Here is a 20,575-nt window from a genome sequence, read left to right as displayed (position 1 = left end):
TTCGTATTTCATTTGGTTCTTTTTATTAGAAATTGAGAATACAGCAAGTAGGGAAATCCCACATCAATTGAACCATCACACAGATCCCCTTCTGGAACCCCAACCTTCTATGATCCCCAAAAATGTGCTTTGTGGCTTTAGCAATTTATAAAGGGGAAGAGGGAAAATACTGAAAAAGGCCACTATTTAATGGTGAAAGAATGAAGCTGTAGAGGTCCCAACCAGCCTAGGGCCAAAAAAGAAAATTAAAAATCTGCACAGAGCAAGCAAGCCTCTGACTGCTGAGAGTAAGGCATTCAGGCGCCAACCTGGTGAGAGTTCTCAGCGAGCACTGTCAGGACAAGTGCACATGAGGCTGTTGGTAGTGAGTTACACGTAGACGCACACATAGAAATGGGCACAAACATGCCCACATACACACCCAAAAGAGGGAGATCTTACTGGATTACACATCAGTGATGTTAATTTCATTTTTCCGAAGGGTTTGTGCTATGTTGAACCAGATTCTTCCAGCTTTGGGGTGTGGGTGACTGCGCCCAGAGGCTGCTACTTCTGTTGGTGTTGTGACAGGGCTGCATCTATACCCTGTATCCCAAAGTGCATGACCGAAGAGCAAGTCTGGCTTCTGATATGTGCTGTTGCTCCCATGAAACTAAGTGGGCTTCAGTCCAGATGGCCACTGTCCTATTGGACTATGCTTTCTCAAAGGGATTAATACTGTTTTTTATTCTGTCAGGCACTGCACCAGTTCATCCACTGAGTCTTTTACTTGGTTCACCTAGCACCCAGGGCAGTGACCCTATCCAGAACCAAAATACTGAAGTTCTTCTCAACTTCTACATTAGATTCTTCCTTCCTAGATCCCAGCTTTTGCTGGAGATTGGAAGGGGAAGGGAGGAAAATAACTGAGAAAAGTCTATTGAGTAAATAGGAGACCCTCCCCATATTCCCAAACACCTATTGAGGATGCCAGTCCCCATGCTCAGGGCCTCACCATTTAGTTCTAATACCCACAATCCTAGGATATAATGGAGTCATCCCAAGTCTTTGATAACAGCAACCTAAGACTCAAGCGCTATTTGGGGGGTTCACCTATGGTCTAAGATCAGAATTCCATGAACCAGATCCTTTCCCCACCACTTTCTCTGACACCGTTATCAGGTAGGCCTGGGACATGAGCCATCGTCTTGTACCTCAACCCCTGGCAGTAACATACCATTGTCTTCAAAATGCCACACCATACTATCCCTGCAAAGTGGGGTTCAGTGAGTGCTGACAACTCCGATGGGTACTGCACCTGGCTTTAAAAGAGTTCTGCTGGCTTTCTTGTTCAAGGAAAGCCGAGATGTCTGTCACATCAAGGCTTTCAAAGACAGTGTACCAGAGGTAAAACCCTCTTTCCTAAATCCAAAGGAGGGTCTCCCAATCCATGTAGATGAGCTCAAGAGAAACCTGGACACATCAGAACCTCATTTGTGGCTGGCTCCATGCCAAGAAGTATAAAATATTTCTATTCCCTCGAGGAGGAAGGGTAGTTAGGGCAGTGATTTTTAAGAGAGGGAATTCAGAGAGTGTTCCAGAGCTCCACAGCAAGGATATGGAAAACTGTCATATCCCTCTAGTAAGACTAACCATAAAAGTGAGCAGGATGCCAGGAAGTAATCGGATCAGCCATGCTAATGTTTCTGGAGCTCTTCCATGGTCTCCAGTGCCCCTTTACCAGCTGGTACGAGTGCAGAGCTCTACAAGTCAGTCTCTCAAACGACAATGACACCCTAACTAGAGCCTTTATCTAATACATCTTGGCAGCCATTCATGTGCTGCTTCCACTGAGAAAACACATACCACTCCCTTCTACCCCAGGCCCTCCAAAGGCTCTCAGGCTTAACAGTGGTCATGTGATCGCTGGGCTAGGGCTATACTCTCTGCCTCACTAGGGTCCAAGGTATGTCAGCCTTTAGAAGGCACCTTGGTGCACCAAGACACTGTACATTCTGGGGCTATCACTTGATCCCCCTACAGTCACTTTTGTGCAAAATTCAAACAGTGTGTGGTACCTGCATGTTTCATTCTATACAAAAATTCTCCCTCCCTCCCTTACCCCTATGTTTTAAACATTTATATAAAGTCTTATTTAAACAGTAAGTTAGAAATCTTATTTACATTAATTTTTTTGTTCTCCCAAAAGAGAATTTAAAATCACACTCCCACCCCTTACTGGATATAAATGTTCACCTAAATTGGTTTGTATTATTTTATACGGAAAGAGAAAGGGAGAAGAAAGAACCACCAGCTAAACTGTTTCGCCATCTTCTACAAATAAATATGATATGGATCAGAAGCCAGTTTGCCAAGGGTCTTGCAGAGCCCATAATCTGTAGATCCCAAGAATAAGCCAGGGTTTGGGCTGTGTCTCCTGTTCTCCCAATTGATGCATTCTGTCCTTTGAGGTATGATTTATTTTTGCTTTTCTCTTCTCAGTCATGTACCATACAGAGCCCCTGGGCCGTCACAAAGCCCACAAGGGTGTCAAGAGTTTTGGGGCTCCTCTGGTACTGGCATCAGTAGCCAGCAGACAGGCCTGCAAGTGCTGCAGGACGTGGTTTAGGGTCACAGTCCCTGGCTACTGGTAGGTATCACAGTGCATCCTCTTCACTGCAGCCCCCGCCGATCATGAAACGAAACTCCTGGAGGTTTGAGACACCATGGAAGTGAACGAAAGCTCCAGCAACCACAAAGATATGAAACAGCTGATGAGAGTGAAACTGGAAGGGGAAAAAAAGACAGCACAGGGTAAAGAAACCCATACATTATTAAGACTGCTAAAGATTCTTAGAATCGTTTAATCGTGGTTTAAGCTGAGCAGAAGGCAGGAAATGGATATGACAGAGCTCAAATTCAAGATGTCCACAGATCCTGGAATATCTATTAGGTGTATCCCATTCTGCTAAGCTGAAAGCCAGCTGTTTCCAAAGAAATCAAGGTGCTGCCACTAAGCTCTACATATAAAAATCTACGTACTTAACACTGGAACCAGTGGCAAATGACATACAGACTCTCTTGCTAACAGGCCACAAAGATCCCAAGGATCCCTTGACACCTAGCCATGGGCTATGATTACACATCCGGTCCTTTTCCTACCCACTGCTGATGGACATTTTGTCACAGACAAGAGGACTAGAACTATGGTTATTTAAATGTTGCTCTCTGTTAGAAAAACTAAAGAGCCTTCCAGGATCGAGTGTGGAAGGTCACAACATACGGTCCCAAGAGTTTCCTGAAGTGCTATGATTCTGAAATTTCATGAACATAATGTGTCAAAAGACTACGCAAACAGGCCCTTTTACTTCTCAAGTCAGAAGCTGGTCTAAAGCCTGTGACATTATTTCTGGTTTTACCTATTCTGTTGAATACTATTTCACATCTCAAGAAGGGTAATCAACAGCTCACTGCACTTCAAAAATTACACTATTCTCTCATTATAATCTCAAAATGAAAAAGTACAGTGGCAAAGCAGTATTTATCAAGAGAAACATACTGATTTTAGAAGCAAAAAACTAGAAGAAATCAAAAGTCACATCCCAAAGGATGCTTCTTAGGACACCAAAAGGGATGAATTTCTCCAAAGAAAGGGGATAAAGGGCAAAAATCCCTCCATACCAATGTCAAAATTATGATGACCAATCAGAAAATTAGCTTATTTGAAGCTAAAAAGATTGCTTAAGTTCAAGATCATCTTCATTTTAGAGAGAGCTAAATTAAACTTTAAAGAGATGAGATGATCAGCTTAGTCTATAATAATCAGCAATAGTCTGGTGAACAGAATCCCAAAGGTCAGATTTCACATTAAGCAGACTTCCAGTTTTGTCCTGTGGCAAGTGTTTCGGGCCCTCTTCAGTTACCAGTTTTTCCATCTATCTCAGTCCCTTATATTTTCTTTTCCCCCTTCTTTATCCTCCCCTCTTACCAATAACCACAATCCAGGCCAATCCACTTCCCTCTTCTTCACAATCCTCCTTCTTCTACCAGACATATATACACTCAGTCTCTCATTACAAATCACTAAATTTTCGAATCAGAAAAGACCTTGGTAGAAATCTGGTCCTAAAAAGAACTCTGGTAAAAATCTGGTCTATCATAGTCATTTCATAAATAAGGAAACTGAGACAAAGAACGGCAAAATGACTTGCCACTGTCCAAAGGAGCACAGATTCTGATATTAAAACTAGCCTAACTCAAATTCCAGTTCTACCACTTAATAGCCACATGGCTTGGACAAGTGGCCTCAGCTCCCTAAGCCTTAGTTTCCTAATTTGTAAAATGAAGACATAATACGAGTTATCATACCATATAGGGTTAATGTATTAAATGAGGTAATCCATGCACAGGGCTAATGTATTAAATGAGGTAATTCATGCAAAGGACTCTGTACTATGCCAAGCATCAAGAAAGCGTTCACTAACTGTTAGTTATTATTGTTCTTATTGTCCAGAGAAAGACAGCTAAATAGGGAGTTAGGACCAGAATACAACTCTCCTAATTTTGTCTAAAATGTTTTCTATTGCATCACTCTGCAGTGTGCCAGTAACCCATGAGCAGATACCGACACACACTCAGTCACCCCTGACATACTTACCCAGATGTCACATTTGCCAGGAAAGAAGCGTTCAGGGATCCGGGCAGCATACAGGGCAGCTCCTGTGATGTAGAGGCTGGCCATCAGCATCAACCAGCCTATCTGCCCTATGGTGGCAGCCTTAAGGAATCCCTCTGAGATGACATAGTGCAAGGTAGGAATGATTCCACTCAGGCCTAGGCCCAGAAACACTCCTAGGAGTCACAGGAGAGAGTAATGCAGAAGAGAAATAAAGAGCAAGAAGTCAATACTACAGCACAATACCATTAACTCTGTAAACTGAATATTTCAAAGTAGCATACAAAATTAGCTTCCAGTTTTAAAGGAAAAAGAAGGTTCCTCAAACTCTGGAACACTGTCATACAAGACAACACAGCTATGTTCTCAAGATTTACAAATGCAAGGAGCCAACCGGACATGGTGGCTCACACCTGTAATCCCAGCAATTTGGGAGACTGAGGCAGACGGATCATCTGAGGTCAGGAGTTCAAGACCAGCCTGGCCTAACATGGTGAAACCCCAACTCTACTAAAAATACAAATAATTAGCCAGGCGTGGTGGCACACGCCTGTAATCTCAGCTACTCGGGAGGCTGAGGCTGGAGAATCGCTTGAACCTGGGAGGTGGAAGTTGTAGTGAGCTGATATCACACTACTGCATTCCAGCTTGGACAACAAGACCGAAACTCCGTCTCAAAAAAAAAAAAAAAATGCAAGGAGCCTTGCTAAGAGAGGCTTAGCTTAATAGGTCAGCAGTCTTCAAGGGTTTTGAATTAATGCTGCTAAATTTTTTGGAAAGGACACCTCCAAGAGTTTATTTAAACTGTCCTAGCCTGTCCTTTTACAGACACAGGTTACAACACAGGCAATTTTACATATCTGATCTTCTATTTGAAGCAACAGATGTTCCAAGGGTGGAGAGGCAATGAATGATCATATCACCTGGTATCACCTATTTTTAATAGTAATCTAAAGCTTGGCACGGTGGCTCATGCCTGTAAATCCTAGCACTTTGGGAGGCCGAGGCAGTCAGGAGTTTGAGATCACTTGAGGTCAGGAGTTTGGCCTGATCAACATGGTGAGACTCTGTCTCTACTAAAAATACAAAAATTAGCTGGATGTGATGGTGCATGCCTGTAATCCCAGATACTCAGGAGGCTGAGGCAAGAGAATTGCTTGAACCTGGGAGGCAGAGGTTGCAGTAAGCTGAGATCGTGCCACTGCACTCCAGTCTGGCCTACAGAGCAAGACTCCATCTCAAAAAAAAAAAAAAACAAGAAGAAAAAAGTTTAATGTAAATCTATGACCTATAACTAGGCACTTAAAAATTTTTAAATGCCTTTAACAAATGACCTAACAGGGGAGGGGGAGGGGAAGAGAAACGTTTCTGAAAGCTCCCAGGCCTCTAGATAGCAATCAAGAATGGAAGTCTGGCAAATCACTCAGCCACAGCCCTACTGCCTAACTACATCCAAAAGCATCTAATGTTTCTTAAACTTCTGGATATGACCTGTTTTAAGATCAATTAAATGAGTCTCAACCAGCATTTTTTTAAATGAACTAGAATTAAATTTAAAATATCAGACTGTAACGTAAGTGGAGGATTAAATATTATTTTGTAAAAATTGTATACTTTATACATACATGAACTTATGTACAGATACACCTGTTCAGGACTGTAATAGACAATGCCATGATTTAAAAAAAAAAAACAAGTCCACAGATCTAAATCCACTTTGAAACCTGTGTATCAGTCAAAGCAACACAGGAACTCCTGGCCTCAGCCAGTAACTGCTCCTACATTTTGACAGAGAGTTAACAATGACCCTTGCAAAACAAGCTGTCATGTGATAAGCTTTCTCAACAGATAAAGAGCCTATTGCTTGCTTTGGACACTACCAAATGAACCGAACTGCTGGTACACAGCAATATATGTAGGCACAGATATGGGATACATACTCACAAATAAAATGGGCATCTAAAAGAGAAGAGGAAAATGGTAAAGCTGCTCTCACAAAAGATAAGAACCAAGCACGCCTAAAGAAAAACAATTTCGTATCTCTGCTCCTCTAAGGTATTAACATGATCTTCCTTCACTTGTTCTTTTCCCCTGCATGCTAAGCAAACGCCGCTAGTGGTTTCTGCCTAACATTCTCTAAGTCAAAGGCTCAGGAACTTGGTTCTTCTGATGTATATAAATAGCAGAATGCTCGGCTCTACTCAGCAAAGACATTCTTATCTCATGTGCTCAAGCAGGCTTAATACCACTGTACTACTCAAGTACTGTTGAAAGCTGGCCCTGACCAATACTCATTTGCTCATATGAACACAAGAAGAAGGAGCACAGAGTATTGTTAACAGTCACTGACATAAAGTTACTTCCGTATCTAACCTTCCAGGTACTTGCAGATGATCCAAGGGTTAGATTTTAATACTAAATGGTTTTTGAGGTTTTTTTTAAAAATGAAAGGAAAAATACAAGAAGACTCAGCCAAGGCACCGAGGGGCCTAGGGTCTCCAGCTAAACAGCCATTATCCTAAATATAAAAAGCCCCTTAACCTTGTACCAGAAGGGAGCTATAGTGCCCACTTTAACAAAACACTATCAGTATGAGGGTGAAGGCTTACCTAAGTGTATTATCCATTATAAAATAAAAATATAAAGAACAGAAAATGACAACAAAAGAAGAATCACTACAAAAAGTACACTCATGCTGAATAAGAGAAATCATTGTTTACTTTACAAAAGTTACAGACTACCATGTTCTGGATGATGTTTAGCCATAAACTCAAGTAAGTAACACTCCCAAATTACATCACCTCATACTCACCACGGCCCCTCAACTTTAATGCTGTAAGACAATTAATGAACGCTACTTAATACTATTACTACTGCTGCTACTACTACTACTACTGCTACTACTACTACATTAAAAACCCCTCAACAACAGGAACTAGGATTTACTCCTCTAGGCATCACAAATATACAGCATTATGTTTGGCAAATTGTAGAACTTTAATAAATGACTAGTGAATAAATGAATGTCAAATGTAGAACCTCCACATGCTCTTACCTGCTCTTACTCCCCGATACTGAGGGGTAGCAAACATGTCCCACTGGGAGACTATAATGGCTGCAATGCCCAGCACACAGATGACAATCAAGTAGATGAAGCAAGGTTGTGGATTACAGTAGAAAGAATAATAAAGCCAAGGAACAAAACTTCCCATAATCAGAAGAGCAATACCAGAGTAATCCAGTCTATGATAGAAAAAAAAAAAAATCCATTTAATGCAATAATTTTAAAATTACTAGCCACTACAGGTTCCAATTAATCCCTCATGACATAAGTGATCAACAACAGCTAAGAGACAAATTGGGTTGCTCTTTAATTTTTTTTTAAGTTTCCATGAGATGGTATTAAGAATTCTGCCAACTCTGCTCAATGTTTTTCCCTAATGCATTACCTCTAAATCATTGACCAAAATATGGATTTTAGAGATAACTTACTTAGAGAAGATCCGGGAGACCCCCTCTGAGTGGCAGTAGACTGTGTGAAAGAGCCATGAAAAAGAAAGGCAGAGAATGGCTCCTAAGAAAAATAATCCAAAGACCACCTTCTCTTGCAGAGGGGCCACAAAGGAGATATTTGGGCGAAACATATAAAAGATCCCCAGGCACAAGAAGAATACACAACCTAGGAAAAAGAGTATAGAAAATAGATAAAATATCATATCACCCTTCAGAAGAGACAGAACTATATACTGATTCTGTTTTCAATCCTTCAGAGTTACAACAATATCTGAATCAAAAGTTCCATGAGAAAAATTTTCCAAATAACTGAAGCTTATCCAAAATTGTGGTTTACTTCCAACGTTGTTGGTATCATAAATAATTCAGCTTCATAAACTAAGTATACAGAATATAAAACTTACCTAAGGGCATAATCTAAAAAGAAATCAGTGCTGCTACTTCTTAGAAGACATAATGAAGCCACTTCTACCTCTAGATGTAGAATGAGGTTTCATTTATAAAGATTTTGGCACATATATCATAGCCCAGTTTTCAAAGGTCCATTGTGCTCTTGCTTCTTCTGTTTTTACAATAAATTCCAATACCCCTAAACCCTGCCAAGAAATACAGCTTTCCTCTACCAATAGCGGTCAGAGAGCATTAGGTTGCTTCTCTGGTCCTCACCAGCTGGCTCAGTGGATTCAAGAGGTAAGGATCGTAAAATGCCTACTCAGGCCATTTCCTAACCAATTCTTAAACTGTTCTCCAGAGAAAGATGCCATGTTCCTATTGCTTAGGGAAGGGCCACCTAATACAAGGAAGGCACAGAAATTTCAAGTCCAATATTTGCTATGTGATTCTGTTATATCATTTTAATTAAAACTTACCCTTGAATTAGAAGTCAACAAGAAACTTGACTTGACTCTCTACTCTCATGATACTAACAGACAGGAACTTAAGAGGCACCATGGAAATCAAATGTGTGATAAGAAATGCAAGTCAAATGGAGTAAGGCCAAAAACTAGTATATTTTTGAAAGGTTGTACAATCATCACCAATACCTAATTCCAAAATATTTTCATCACCCCAAACAGAAATACTATACCTGATATCATCCTCCAACGCCTACTCCTCACAGTCCTAAACAACTGCTAATCTGCTTTCTGTCTTTATGAATTTTCCTGTTCTAGACATTTCATGCATGTAGAATCAAACAACATGTGACCTTTTGTGTCTGGCTTATTTCGCTTAGCAAATGTTTTCAAGGCTCCCCCATGCTGTGGCGTATATCAGTGCTTCATCCCTTTTTGCGGCTAAATAGTGCTCCACTGTATGAATATACCATATTTTGTTTATCCATTACCAGTTGACAAGACATCTGGGTTGTTTCTACTTTTTAGCTGTTGTGAATAATGTTGCTGTAAACTTTTGTGTACAAGTTTTTATGTGAACATATTTTCAGTTATCTTAGGTAATATACTAGGGGTGGATTTCTGGTAACTGTTTTAACTTTTTGAGGAACTGCCAAACTTTTCCATAGGGACTGCCCCATTTCACATTCCTACTGGCAATGTATGGAAGTTTCAGTTTCCCCACATCCTTTCCAAGACTTGTTTTTCATTATAGCCATCCTAAGTGGGTGTAAAGTGGTGAGATTTCTCAAAGCATTTGATTTGCATCTTCCTAAATGCCTAATGATGATAAACATCTTTTCGTGTGCTTATTGGCCATTTGTAGATCTTCTCCAGCAGAACATCTATTCGGATTTTTTACCAATTTTTAAAACCAGTTATCTTTATTGTTGAGTTATATATTAGATCCTTACCAACTAGTTGATTTGTAAATATTCTCTCTCATACTATGGGTTGGTCTTTTCACTTTCTTAATAATGCACTTTGATATAACAATGTTTTTAATTTTGATGAAGTCCCATTTATCTATTTTTTCTTTGCTTATGTGTTAGGTGGCAATTCTAAGAAACAGTCACCTAATCCAAAGTCACAAGGATTTGTATCTGTTTTCTCCTAAAAATTTTATAGTTTTTGCTCTTATGTTTGGGTCTCTGATCCATTTTGAGTACACTTTTGTGTATGATGTGAGTTTGGGGTCATTCTTTTACATATGATCAGCTGTCCCAGCACCATTTGTTGGAAAGACTATTCTTTATACTATTCTTTCTTTAATATACAATCATTATGGAGGAAAAAAATTATAGTTCATATTCTACTTCAGACCAAACTAAAAATTAGTACTGTATATAAGTAATGAATTTGAAAAGATCAGATTACTTCTATTAAATACTATATTCTTCTCAGTGGTCACTAAAATATGAAATCACATTTTGCATAGCAACTTTTTCTTGGCCTGGTTTGAAGACAATATCTGAAAATCTAGTAGAGAAAAATGTGACTTAAGTTGTAACAAGATCATAGTGTAAACCAGGATAGTCTAGGAGTAAATCAGTGAGAAAATTCATCATTAGAAATTCAGAAAACAAAAGGGCAAATCCAAATACATTTCTGAGGTTCTGTCCCTTACCCTCGAATACACGAATATAAAAAGGAATAAAGTGAATTGCCAGCTCATTATATCGCTGACATTACATACCTAAGAGATGTGTCCAGATGTTGCCTGTTTCTGTATGTATTCTGAAAATGCTCTTAAAACAGGCCCGGAAAGAAGGCATAGGAGGTCGGTGTCCATGTAAAAGAAAGTCGTTATCCTTGAGCCAGTCTGGTAGTACATCATGAGGGATCACTCGCCACCGACCTTCCCATACCTGCCAGAGGAGTATTATCAAACATCTTTGTGATTTTAGTTGTCAACTTAGCAACACTGAACCCAACAACTATGTCTTACCACACTGCTTCACAATGGGAAAAATAACTCATTTTTTCAAAGGCAAGTATCTCAAAGTATATAATGTCTTATATTCCGAGTTCTTTAAAAAGACTGATGAAAAGGGTATTTTTAAGTGGGGGCCTTAGGAAAAGGAAAAAGTAAACAAATGTATAGAACATGCCCTAAAGAGTGGTTTCAAGCTTTGTTTCAGTCTGGCTGACGATGGGTGGAAGGTTCCAAAGTCTCACTCATACAGGCCCCCTTCACCCTATATAACAGACTTTACCTCTGATAAATCCCTGTGGTATTAAATATGAACATCTTTATATTTAATATTCCTGTTGGTAAAAAAAGAATTACATAGAATCACACTTTTGTGCCTTTTGCTAAAATCTCTCCCTCCACCTTACTCTTTCTTCTCTTCCCACTACGCAAATATGATAAAGCAGAAAAGTAAAGGAGTCGGAAAATTGTGGATCACTGACATTTACTAGCTGTATGAATTTTAACTAACTATAAAACCTTCAAGCTGCAGTTTCTTCATTTGTAAAACAGTGCTTCAGTTACTTCATAAGGAAATCATGAAGATCAAACAAAATGACACAAAGTATTTCATGAATTCATTAGTAATCCCTGGCATCTACTCCAAGGCAGTACATGACTAACCCCAGAGGCTATCACCTGTTGGAGAGTTGGTGACAAACCCACCCTCCTTCTCATGTTGCAGAGAGATGGCAAAGAAGCTCAGCCTTAACTGCCCTTCCAGTCCCTCAGCGCCCTTTCCTGCCTTTTCCTCATGGTCCCTCCCACATCAGATTCTAGAGGAAAAGGGATCAGGGTGCCAATATCCCTTCTGTAGGAAGTCTGTCAATCTCTGCACTCTGCTTCTTTTAATGTCTCAAAGCCCCAAGAGCTCACACCGCAAGGACTACTTAACTTGAACTAACTTGCTTCTGCTAGACAGAAAGATGCAAGGAAAAATGCCAGGCACATGGTCTATCTTCCAGCTAATGTGGGCTCAGCAGTCCTTTCAGTCTATCACTCTATAAAGCAAGAATCCAAGCTACCAATCAGCAAAATTCACCTTGAGACAATGACCTTCCCCCTACAGGCGTCTTGTGACAAACAATATGGCTAAACTACTGAAAACTGCTCTCTACTCTAAGGAAAGATTGCCACTTATTCACCAGCTACTGTGCCCATTCCTTTTGCTCCACACCCGTTTCTTGTTCTCTGCTCTCTATGAAACATCTCTACCTCCAAAGGAAGTGAGGACTAACAATTTAAGAACAGATGTGTCCCTCTTAACACTCTATCCAAATTAGCCACCCTGCCGCCGCCTCTTCCCTGCTCTTTCTGCCCCCAGCCTACATACCTGTCCTCACTCCCTTCAAACTCAAAACTTGGGGCCTACAGCTTTCTGCTGTTAATCTGGCCATTCTATGCTTGTTCCTAACATATAATAAAATAAAATAATGCCAAAAGACTAATCTAGATTTTTAACATCTACTGCCAATAGTACTACCACTTACAAAAGTATGAGATTTTTCACAGGACTTTATGGAGAGAAAGAAAGAACAGGGATCAAGGATCTAGTATCCCTTCTGCTGGAACTGTTGGATGTCTGTCAAGCTCTGCAGCCTGCTTCTTTTAGTGTCAGAGAAAGAGACCAAGATTTGACGCATTTTTTGCATCAAATATGAATTTGGGAAAAGACCACTATTGTTGAGATTAACCTTACAAAATGTTGCTACTATCTTACTTTCGGGGAATTTTTTTTCTCCCCTGAAATGGAGTCTTGCTCTGTCGCCCAGAGCTGGGTGCAAAGGCACGATCTCGGCTCACTGAAACCTCCGCCTCCCAGGTTCAAGCAATTCTCCTGCCTCAGCCTCCCGAGTAGCTGGATTACTGGAATGGGACACCACGTCCGGCTAACTTCTGTATTTTTAGTAAAGACAAGGTTTCACCATGTTGGCCAGGCTAGTCTCAAACTCCTGACCCACCCGCCTCAGCCTCCCAAAGTGCTGGAATTACAGGCAGGAGCCACTGCACCCAGCAGGGAATTTTCTAAGAGAAAGAGGAGGACAGAAATCAATCCTCACATCTTCAAGGCAATTCACAATGTGTACACAGCTCTGCTGTATCAAAAGTGCTACTCTGCTACCCCACACAGTCAGAAGAGTCATATGTTCCCTTTGTACATTCGAAAAGAATATGTGAGTTTCTTACTGGTTATGTATGCATATAATTTCAGAGTGATTTTCCCTGTTACTTCTAAACAAACGTTCTAGTGGTCTACATACTGAAGCAAAGAGCTATACTTTCTTAATTACATTGCAATTAGTGACACATTCAACAGACAGTGCACCCTCATTCTCAACCTGGAGTCATATACAGTCAGCCAAATTCCAACACAAATAGATATCCTCGTTTATCCCCTAGAATTAAAAAAAAAAAAAACAGGATCACAGCTTAGCCAAAGACACATTTATTTATAAGCTTGACAAAGACACTGCCTACCTTCAAATACCTTATCAATAATCCACTGGGTTTGTGAGTATATTAGACCATAAAATGCACAAAAATATTTCTTAAAAAAAAAAAAAAACAAATGGTGCTTGGCTCATGCCTGTAATCCCAGCACTCTGGGAGGCCAAGGTGGGCAGATCACAAGGTCAGGAGATCCAGACCATCCTGGCCAACACAGTGAAACCTCGTCTCTACTAAAAATACAAAAATTAGCTGGGCATGGTGGAGCGTACCTGTAATCCCAGCTACTCAGAGGGCTGAGGCAGGAGAATCACTTGAGCCAGAGAGTCGGAGGTTGCAGTAAGCCGAGATCACACCACTGCACTCCAGCCTGGCAACAGAACAAGACTCCGTCGCAAAACAAGCAAACAAACAAATTGCCCACAGCACACATCCTATTCCAAGATGGGCCTGGTTATGCTGGTAAATAGCAAAAACTTAAGTCTAGGAGAAAAAAGAGTGACCAAGATCAAACATAAAAACAAAGACTAAATTATCCACAGCACATTTCACATTAAACTGTCTGTCTCTGTTTACTTGCTTCCAATCCAAGAAATAGAATCCCTGTGTTAAAAGATATGGCTAGTTTTCTAGTGTGGTCAGTTGCACTGCCATGGCAGGGTAGAGCCACACAAGAGAACACTGTGTAATAGGATGCCTCTTCATTCTGCTGTCATAAACAAACTGCTAAGGGATACTTACAACATTTCTTTTTCTTCAGTAGGTCATAGTTTGTAGCAAACAAATGTCCTGCCCTATTTATTCTCTCCTTCCCTGTTTAGAGTTTTATTTGCTTTATTCTTTGCTCTCTGTTCAGAAAGGTAGGACAAAAAGGCAGTTAAGCCAGCTACAGTACCCCGCTGATATATAAATATTAAAATTCCCTAATGTCCCAGTTAATAAATTTGCCAACTTTGAGAGATTTCTTCACACCAAATTTGTGTTTTAAAAAACAAAATAATCTTTTGTATCCCTTTGTGCTATTTATCCTGAGACAGTGATCACTAGAATGAATCTACTGTTTTGTTGTTTCCTATTTTCAAAATGGCTAAAATTTTCTATTACAGACCCATAAATGTTTAAACTCCCCCTAAAACCCACTGGACCCTTAGTCTTGGAAAGGATGTCTATGTTCAGATCACAATGTTCTCTTTTCATACGCTGGTCCAAAGTAGTAATCTAAGTCCACTGATCCCAATTACTTCCAGCATCACTGTGAATGTAAGAAAACCTATGTTTAGTTTCCTGGATCTAAGACCATCTGCATAAAAAGTTTTGGTTTCATAAAAGCCATGAAAAGCTAAGTCTCACAAAAATTTCTCTCTAAATAATAAAGAGGTCTCCAGAAATGTTTAATAAATCAATTTATATACACATACACATACAGACAGACTGACTTATGTTGATTAGATCCTACCTGCCAGGGCCCTTATTGATCTGATTGATTAAGTACCTACAAGTTTACCAGTGTGTCTATTTTCTCCAAGCAGGCAAACTTAATTATAGTTACTACTTTAGAAAAAAAAGAAAAAAGGATCCCATAATAGGTCTAGGCAATCAGACAGTGAACTGGAAGAAAAACCTGAGACCGAATATATACCAGCTGCACTGAAAATACCGATGTGCATGAAAACTGGAAAATTTTTCTCTCAAGAGTAGCCTGATTACCCATAGAATCCCTAGAAAGAACAGAACGTTTACCATTGCAGTCAATCAGCAGAACAGATTCAAGGGACCTGAGGAGGGCACTTTAGTATCTCCAGGCGTCAACCACCCCTGATTATGTTTCATCCTGTTTGTCTAAACCATCAATAAGACTTTTACTCCACTAACCTATATTAGGAAATGTTTGTTTCCCAGCTGGATATCCTAATTTTATCAGAGCTTTATCATGGCTACTGCAAGCAAATGTATCTTCAATAAGGTTACGGTCCCAAGACCACTCCTGTTCCCATCTTCCCACACATCTTCCCCAAAGCAAACCAAAGGCTACAGTACTACCACTCTCTTTAAAGGTTTCTGTTTGGGAAGGACTACTATATAGCATGACAATGACAAGAAATTGCACTCTTACCTTACAAACAAATTCTTCCATTTTTTCCATAGCATGATGGGCTTGTAAGAGAGGGGACATGCCCATAAACCCCTCATCTTCCTGAGGAGCTTCATCACTGCTCTCGTGTTCCTCAGAGCTCTGCAAGGCAATCACAGAAGCAGTCAAGGACAGAGACTGGGAGCCAAATGGCACAATCAATACATTTTCCTTACAGAATTAAAATTTAAAAAAGAAATTTTTTTTTTGAGACAGGAGTCTCACTCCGTTTCCTGCAATGCAGTGGCACGATCTCGGCTCACTGCAATCTCTACCTCCTGGTTTCATGCAATTCTCCTGCCTCAGCCTCCTGAGTAGCTGGGAATATAGGCGTGCACCACCATGCCTGGGTAATTTTTGTATTTTCAGTGGAGACGGGGTTTCAGCTATTGGTCAGGTCAGTCTCGAACTCTGACCACAAGTAGTCTACCCGCCTTAGCCTCCCAAATGCCAGGATTACAGGCATGAGCCACGATGCCCAGCCAAATTCTTAAAGTCAAAACAAGGCCTTAGACAAGTATCAACAATGTAGTAAGTCAATTTATTATAGAATTATTGGTATTAAAAAAAAAAAACTAGTACTCAATTCTCTGACAGATAAATGAACTATCTACTCTAACAGCATCTCTATGTTTGTTTCAGTAACAAATTTCTGGCTTTACTGCTTTGTTTCTTAAGAATGATGTCACAGAACCCATAACAGTGTTACATAACGTTGAGAAATTACTGAGGGGAAAATCTCCAAGACCCACACCTGGTACATATAAAATAAATAACTGTGATACAATGTGGTTAAGTACTATAGTGGCAGAAAAGGAAAGGAGAGAAAAATATTTAATAAATGTTTAAAATATATCCATCACAGAGGAAAGGGCTTTATATAGGTCATCTAACTTCATCCTAACAACAACCTTATTAAGTATTTTCATTCCCATTTACCCATATAAGAGCATTACGCAAAGAGGTCAAATAAGCTGTCCAAGGTTAAAGCTGAAGTAGAAAAGTCAAACTCCAAAACCCACTGCCTTTCCACATTCTGGAGAAAATGACTGATTTGTCTAGGGAAATGGAAAAAAAAAGTGACAATCCGGTATGGTCTAAAGAGACAAATTACTAAAATTACAATTTCTGCCTCCAGACCAAAGGTTCATACTCATTTAGATAAAATGATACTGTGAGAAGGGCAGTGGACTGGAAGTCAGGAGACCAAAGTGGTGAGGCCAGTTCTACCACTAACATCAATGAATCCTCATTGCAGATCAATTTCCTCCTTATATATCAAAGGAGGAGTTTAAACAATCTCTACAGTCTTCTACATCTCTAAAAAATTATGTAATTCTTTAACTCAATGAATAAGACAGCACAAGAGAACCATAATTCCATATCTAACCAAGAGTCTATCTAGATAAACTGTACTGGTTAACATGACTGCATGCAGAAATCAATGAATCTTCTACCTCTAATCAAAAAAACTAATTGGTAAGAACAAACACAGAGGCAATGGGTAACCTATTACAACACTTTAAATTTGAATATATTTAAAAATAAATTCTCAGAGTTTTATTTCCCTATTCTTCCGTTTTTAAAACACTAACTAGAGGGTACTATGCGGCATGTGAGACATGTAACATACCCAATCTGATTTTATAAAAATATATACTCTCCAAGAAAGCCATCTTGAATAAAATAACCTCTCCATCTTTGCTTACCTAAAACTTACCTATCTATCCTTCAATGACTAACCTTCATGTCTCCTGTCTAAAACCCTTCTTTAACTACCCTAAACTAGTATTCCTCAACCTTTCTTTCATTACTGCTACCTACAATCCAGGACTTTTTGGTTGTTGCTTTTTTTTTTTTTTTTGAGACAGGATCTTGCTCTATTACCCAGGCTCCTGGAGTACAGTGGTACATCATGGCCCACTGCAGCCTCAACCTCCTGGGCTCAAGCAATCCTCTATCTCAGCCTCCTGAATAGCTAGGGCTACAGGCATGCACCATCATGTGCACGTGTGCACGTGCACGCTACAGGCGTGCACCTGTGTGTACGTGTGTGTGCGCGCGCGCGCGCAGAGATCTCACTATGTTGCTCAGCCTGGTCTTCAACTCCTGGCCTGAAGCAATCCTCCTGCCTCAGTCTCCAATGTGTTGGAATTATAGGTATGAACTACTGCACCTGGCCCTGGGACATTTTTAGATTGCTTTCCTCATCCCTATGAAATTTTAATAATATAGATATACTATCTATATACTGTGGCCCTAAGGGGGGTTACAAACCACAGTAATATCTAATAGTTTTTCACCCCCAACCCCACCAAGAACCAGTTTTCATCAGAGACTGCATAACCTATCTAATCCACAGCAACTGCTTCTTCTTACTTCTTCTGACTTCTTTAGCACTTAAATCTGTGCCTCTCGTTTGACAATAATATCTGATTACAGCTCTTCTTTTACTGACGTATACTGTTTTATTTAATGTTTAATAGAATTTTACATTTTTAGTGTATCATTTCCTAAACAAAATCTAAAGCGTCTTGTCTTCTTCCCCATGGCTCTTGAAACATACTGACATGATGGCTGAATTAATAAATGCTCTAGAAGATTTTCAATAAAGAGATCTGTGCCTAAACATGAAATTTAAATAAAATTCCATTAAAATTATATGAAAACTGAAAACGTTTCAAAGAACAGCTTGAAATGATTAGCAGACTGATGTTAAAATATAAAAGTATATGTTATATAAAATAGCTCAAATATTTACATATATTCAACATGTATGATTCTTCACAAAGAAACAGAAACAAAGAGTTGATCTTTATTCTCATACAAATTGTCAGCAGTTTCAAAACTACAAATATGCATTAAAAAACACAACATGGTTAAATGTTTCCTATATTAAGTAAAACCTGATAAAATTGCAGTCTGAATCAACATGATTCAGTAAGTAATCAATGAGATTATTCACAATGAGTAATTTTGATTATCAGGCTAAGTGCAACTGGATCCACAGAAGACTACTGATAGAGGCCAAGAGAGAAGGATGGCTTGAGCTCAAGACCAGCCTGGGCAACATGGTAAAGCCCCATCTCTACAAAAAATATAAAAATTAGCCAGGTGTGGTGCTCCGTGCCTGTCTGCCATCCCAGCTACGCAAGAGGCTGAGGGGGAAGAAACCCTTGAGCTCCAGGAGGTTGAGGTTGCAGTGAGCTGTGACTGTGCCACTGCACTCCAGCCTGGGCAACAGACCTACACCCTGTCTCAAAAAAAAAAAAATTATTTTAGTAAAGATAAAAACTTCCATCCACCCCAACATGTCAGCAAGATTCAGAATTTTTATAAAAAGAGTATTTCTGGCCAGGCATGGTGACTCACACCTGTAATCCCAGCACGTTGGGAAGCCAAGGCGAGTGCATCACCTGAGGTCAGGAGTTTGAGATCAGCCTGGCCAACATAGTGAAACCTTGTCTCTACTAAAAATACAAAAATTTCCCAGCGAGCGCCTGTAATCCTGCCACTCAGGAGGCTGAGACAGGACAATCACTGAAACCCAGGACATGGAATTTGCAGTGAGCCAAGACTGTGCCATTGCACTCCAGCTTAGACAACAAGAGTGAAACTCCTTCTCGAAAACAAAAAAAAACAAAACAAAATTTCTTTCAGAAGTGCAAAGTATTAATAAATCTGTTGATTCATCATGTATTATCATCAATTCTCACCCTTGTAAAATGAAATATTCACTAATATGTTCTCAAAGGATAAATTAAAATACTAGACCATAATTAACTATTTATTATGTTCAAGTATTATACTAATGAGGTACCACATGGTGTGAGTGGTGGTAAATGCAGTTCCCTAGGTTAGACAGAGGATAATATAGGAATATGGTGGCAGAGTTAAACACTGGCTAGAACACACGATAAAAAAATACTTTCCCAGCAGGGTGCAGTGGCTCACACTTGTCACAAGGTCAAAAGCTCGAGACCAACATGGTGGAACCCCCATCTCTACTAAAAATACAAAAATTAGCCGGGTGTGGTGGCACATACCTGTAATCCCACCTACTTGGGAGGCTGAGGCAAAAGAATTGTTGGAACCCGGGAGGTGGAGGTTGCAGTGAACCGAGATCACGCCACTGCACTCCAGCCTGGGTGACACAGCAAGACTCATCTCAAAAAAAAAAAAAAAAAAAAAAACTTTCCCTAGGGTATTCTGTATGTCACATAATGATGGCTTGGAAAGACTATGCTAAACACTGTATTTAAAGTCGTCTCGGCCGGGCGCGGTGGCTCAAGCCTGTAATCCCAGCACTTTGGGAGGCCGAGGCGGGTGGATCACGAGGTCAAGAGATCAAGACCATCCTGGTCAACATGGTGAAACCCCGTCTCTACTAAAAATACAAAAAATTAGCTGGGCATGGTGGCGCGTGCCTGTAATCCCAGCTACTCAGGAGGCTGAGGCAGGAGAATTGCCTGAACCCCGGAGGCGGAGGTTGCGGTGAGCCGAGATCGCGCCATTGCACTCCAGCCTGGGTAACAAGAGCAAAACTCCGTCTCAAAAAAAGAAAAAAAAAAAAAGTCGTCTCTGTCTTCCAATATTAAGTCCAAAGATCTATTTTATTATGAGTTAATAATTACTATTTCAAATTTCCATCCAACAGTCACCAAACCACAGTACCCAAATAGCTCTCTCTGAACAATAAACTGTATCTATATTCAGATGATCACATACATGCTATGTTCTGCTTCTGTTGTTATACTTCTTACCATATCCTCAATAAAACAAATTATGGCAAGAAACATGACATTGTGAAAAATGAAACAATTAAAAACAAAGCTGCCAAGAATAAAGGCATAAAACTTAATACTCCAAGTTTTTCTATGAATAAACTATTATACTTATTGACCTTGGAGAGGTCAATGCTTTGAAATGAGCACAAAGACATTTTGAAGTATCTCCCTTCCACC

The 20,575-nt window shown here is 39.9% G+C and overlaps 1 protein-coding gene across 3 annotated transcripts in view; it reads right to left on the bottom strand.

The window, feature by feature from the left end:
- Window positions 1–20,575, bottom strand: part of ADIPOR2 (adiponectin receptor 2) — a 91,988-nt gene continuing 71,413 nt past the window's right edge. For all 3 annotated transcript variants that reach the window (XM_074403337.1, XM_010345065.3, XM_039461603.2), the window contains 6 exons: window positions 15,594–15,713; window positions 10,757–10,928; window positions 8,147–8,333; window positions 7,710–7,897; window positions 4,637–4,830; window positions 1–2,765 (listed from right to left, as the gene is read on the bottom strand). In XM_074403337.1, coding sequence (XP_074259438.1) covers window positions 2,637–2,765; window positions 4,637–4,830; window positions 7,710–7,897; window positions 8,147–8,333; window positions 10,757–10,928; window positions 15,594–15,713 — 990 coding nt within the window. In that variant the 3' untranslated portion in view covers window positions 1–2,636. The remainder of the gene's footprint in view (window positions 2,766–4,636; window positions 4,831–7,709; window positions 7,898–8,146; window positions 8,334–10,756; window positions 10,929–15,593; window positions 15,714–20,575) is intronic.

This window comes from Saimiri boliviensis, chromosome 7 (assembly GCF_048565385.1).
Source record: "Saimiri boliviensis isolate mSaiBol1 chromosome 7, mSaiBol1.pri, whole genome shotgun sequence".
NCBI classification, from domain to species: Eukaryota; Metazoa; Chordata; class Mammalia; order Primates; family Cebidae; genus Saimiri; species Saimiri boliviensis.
This window is presented reverse-complemented; position numbering and strand designations above follow the sequence as displayed.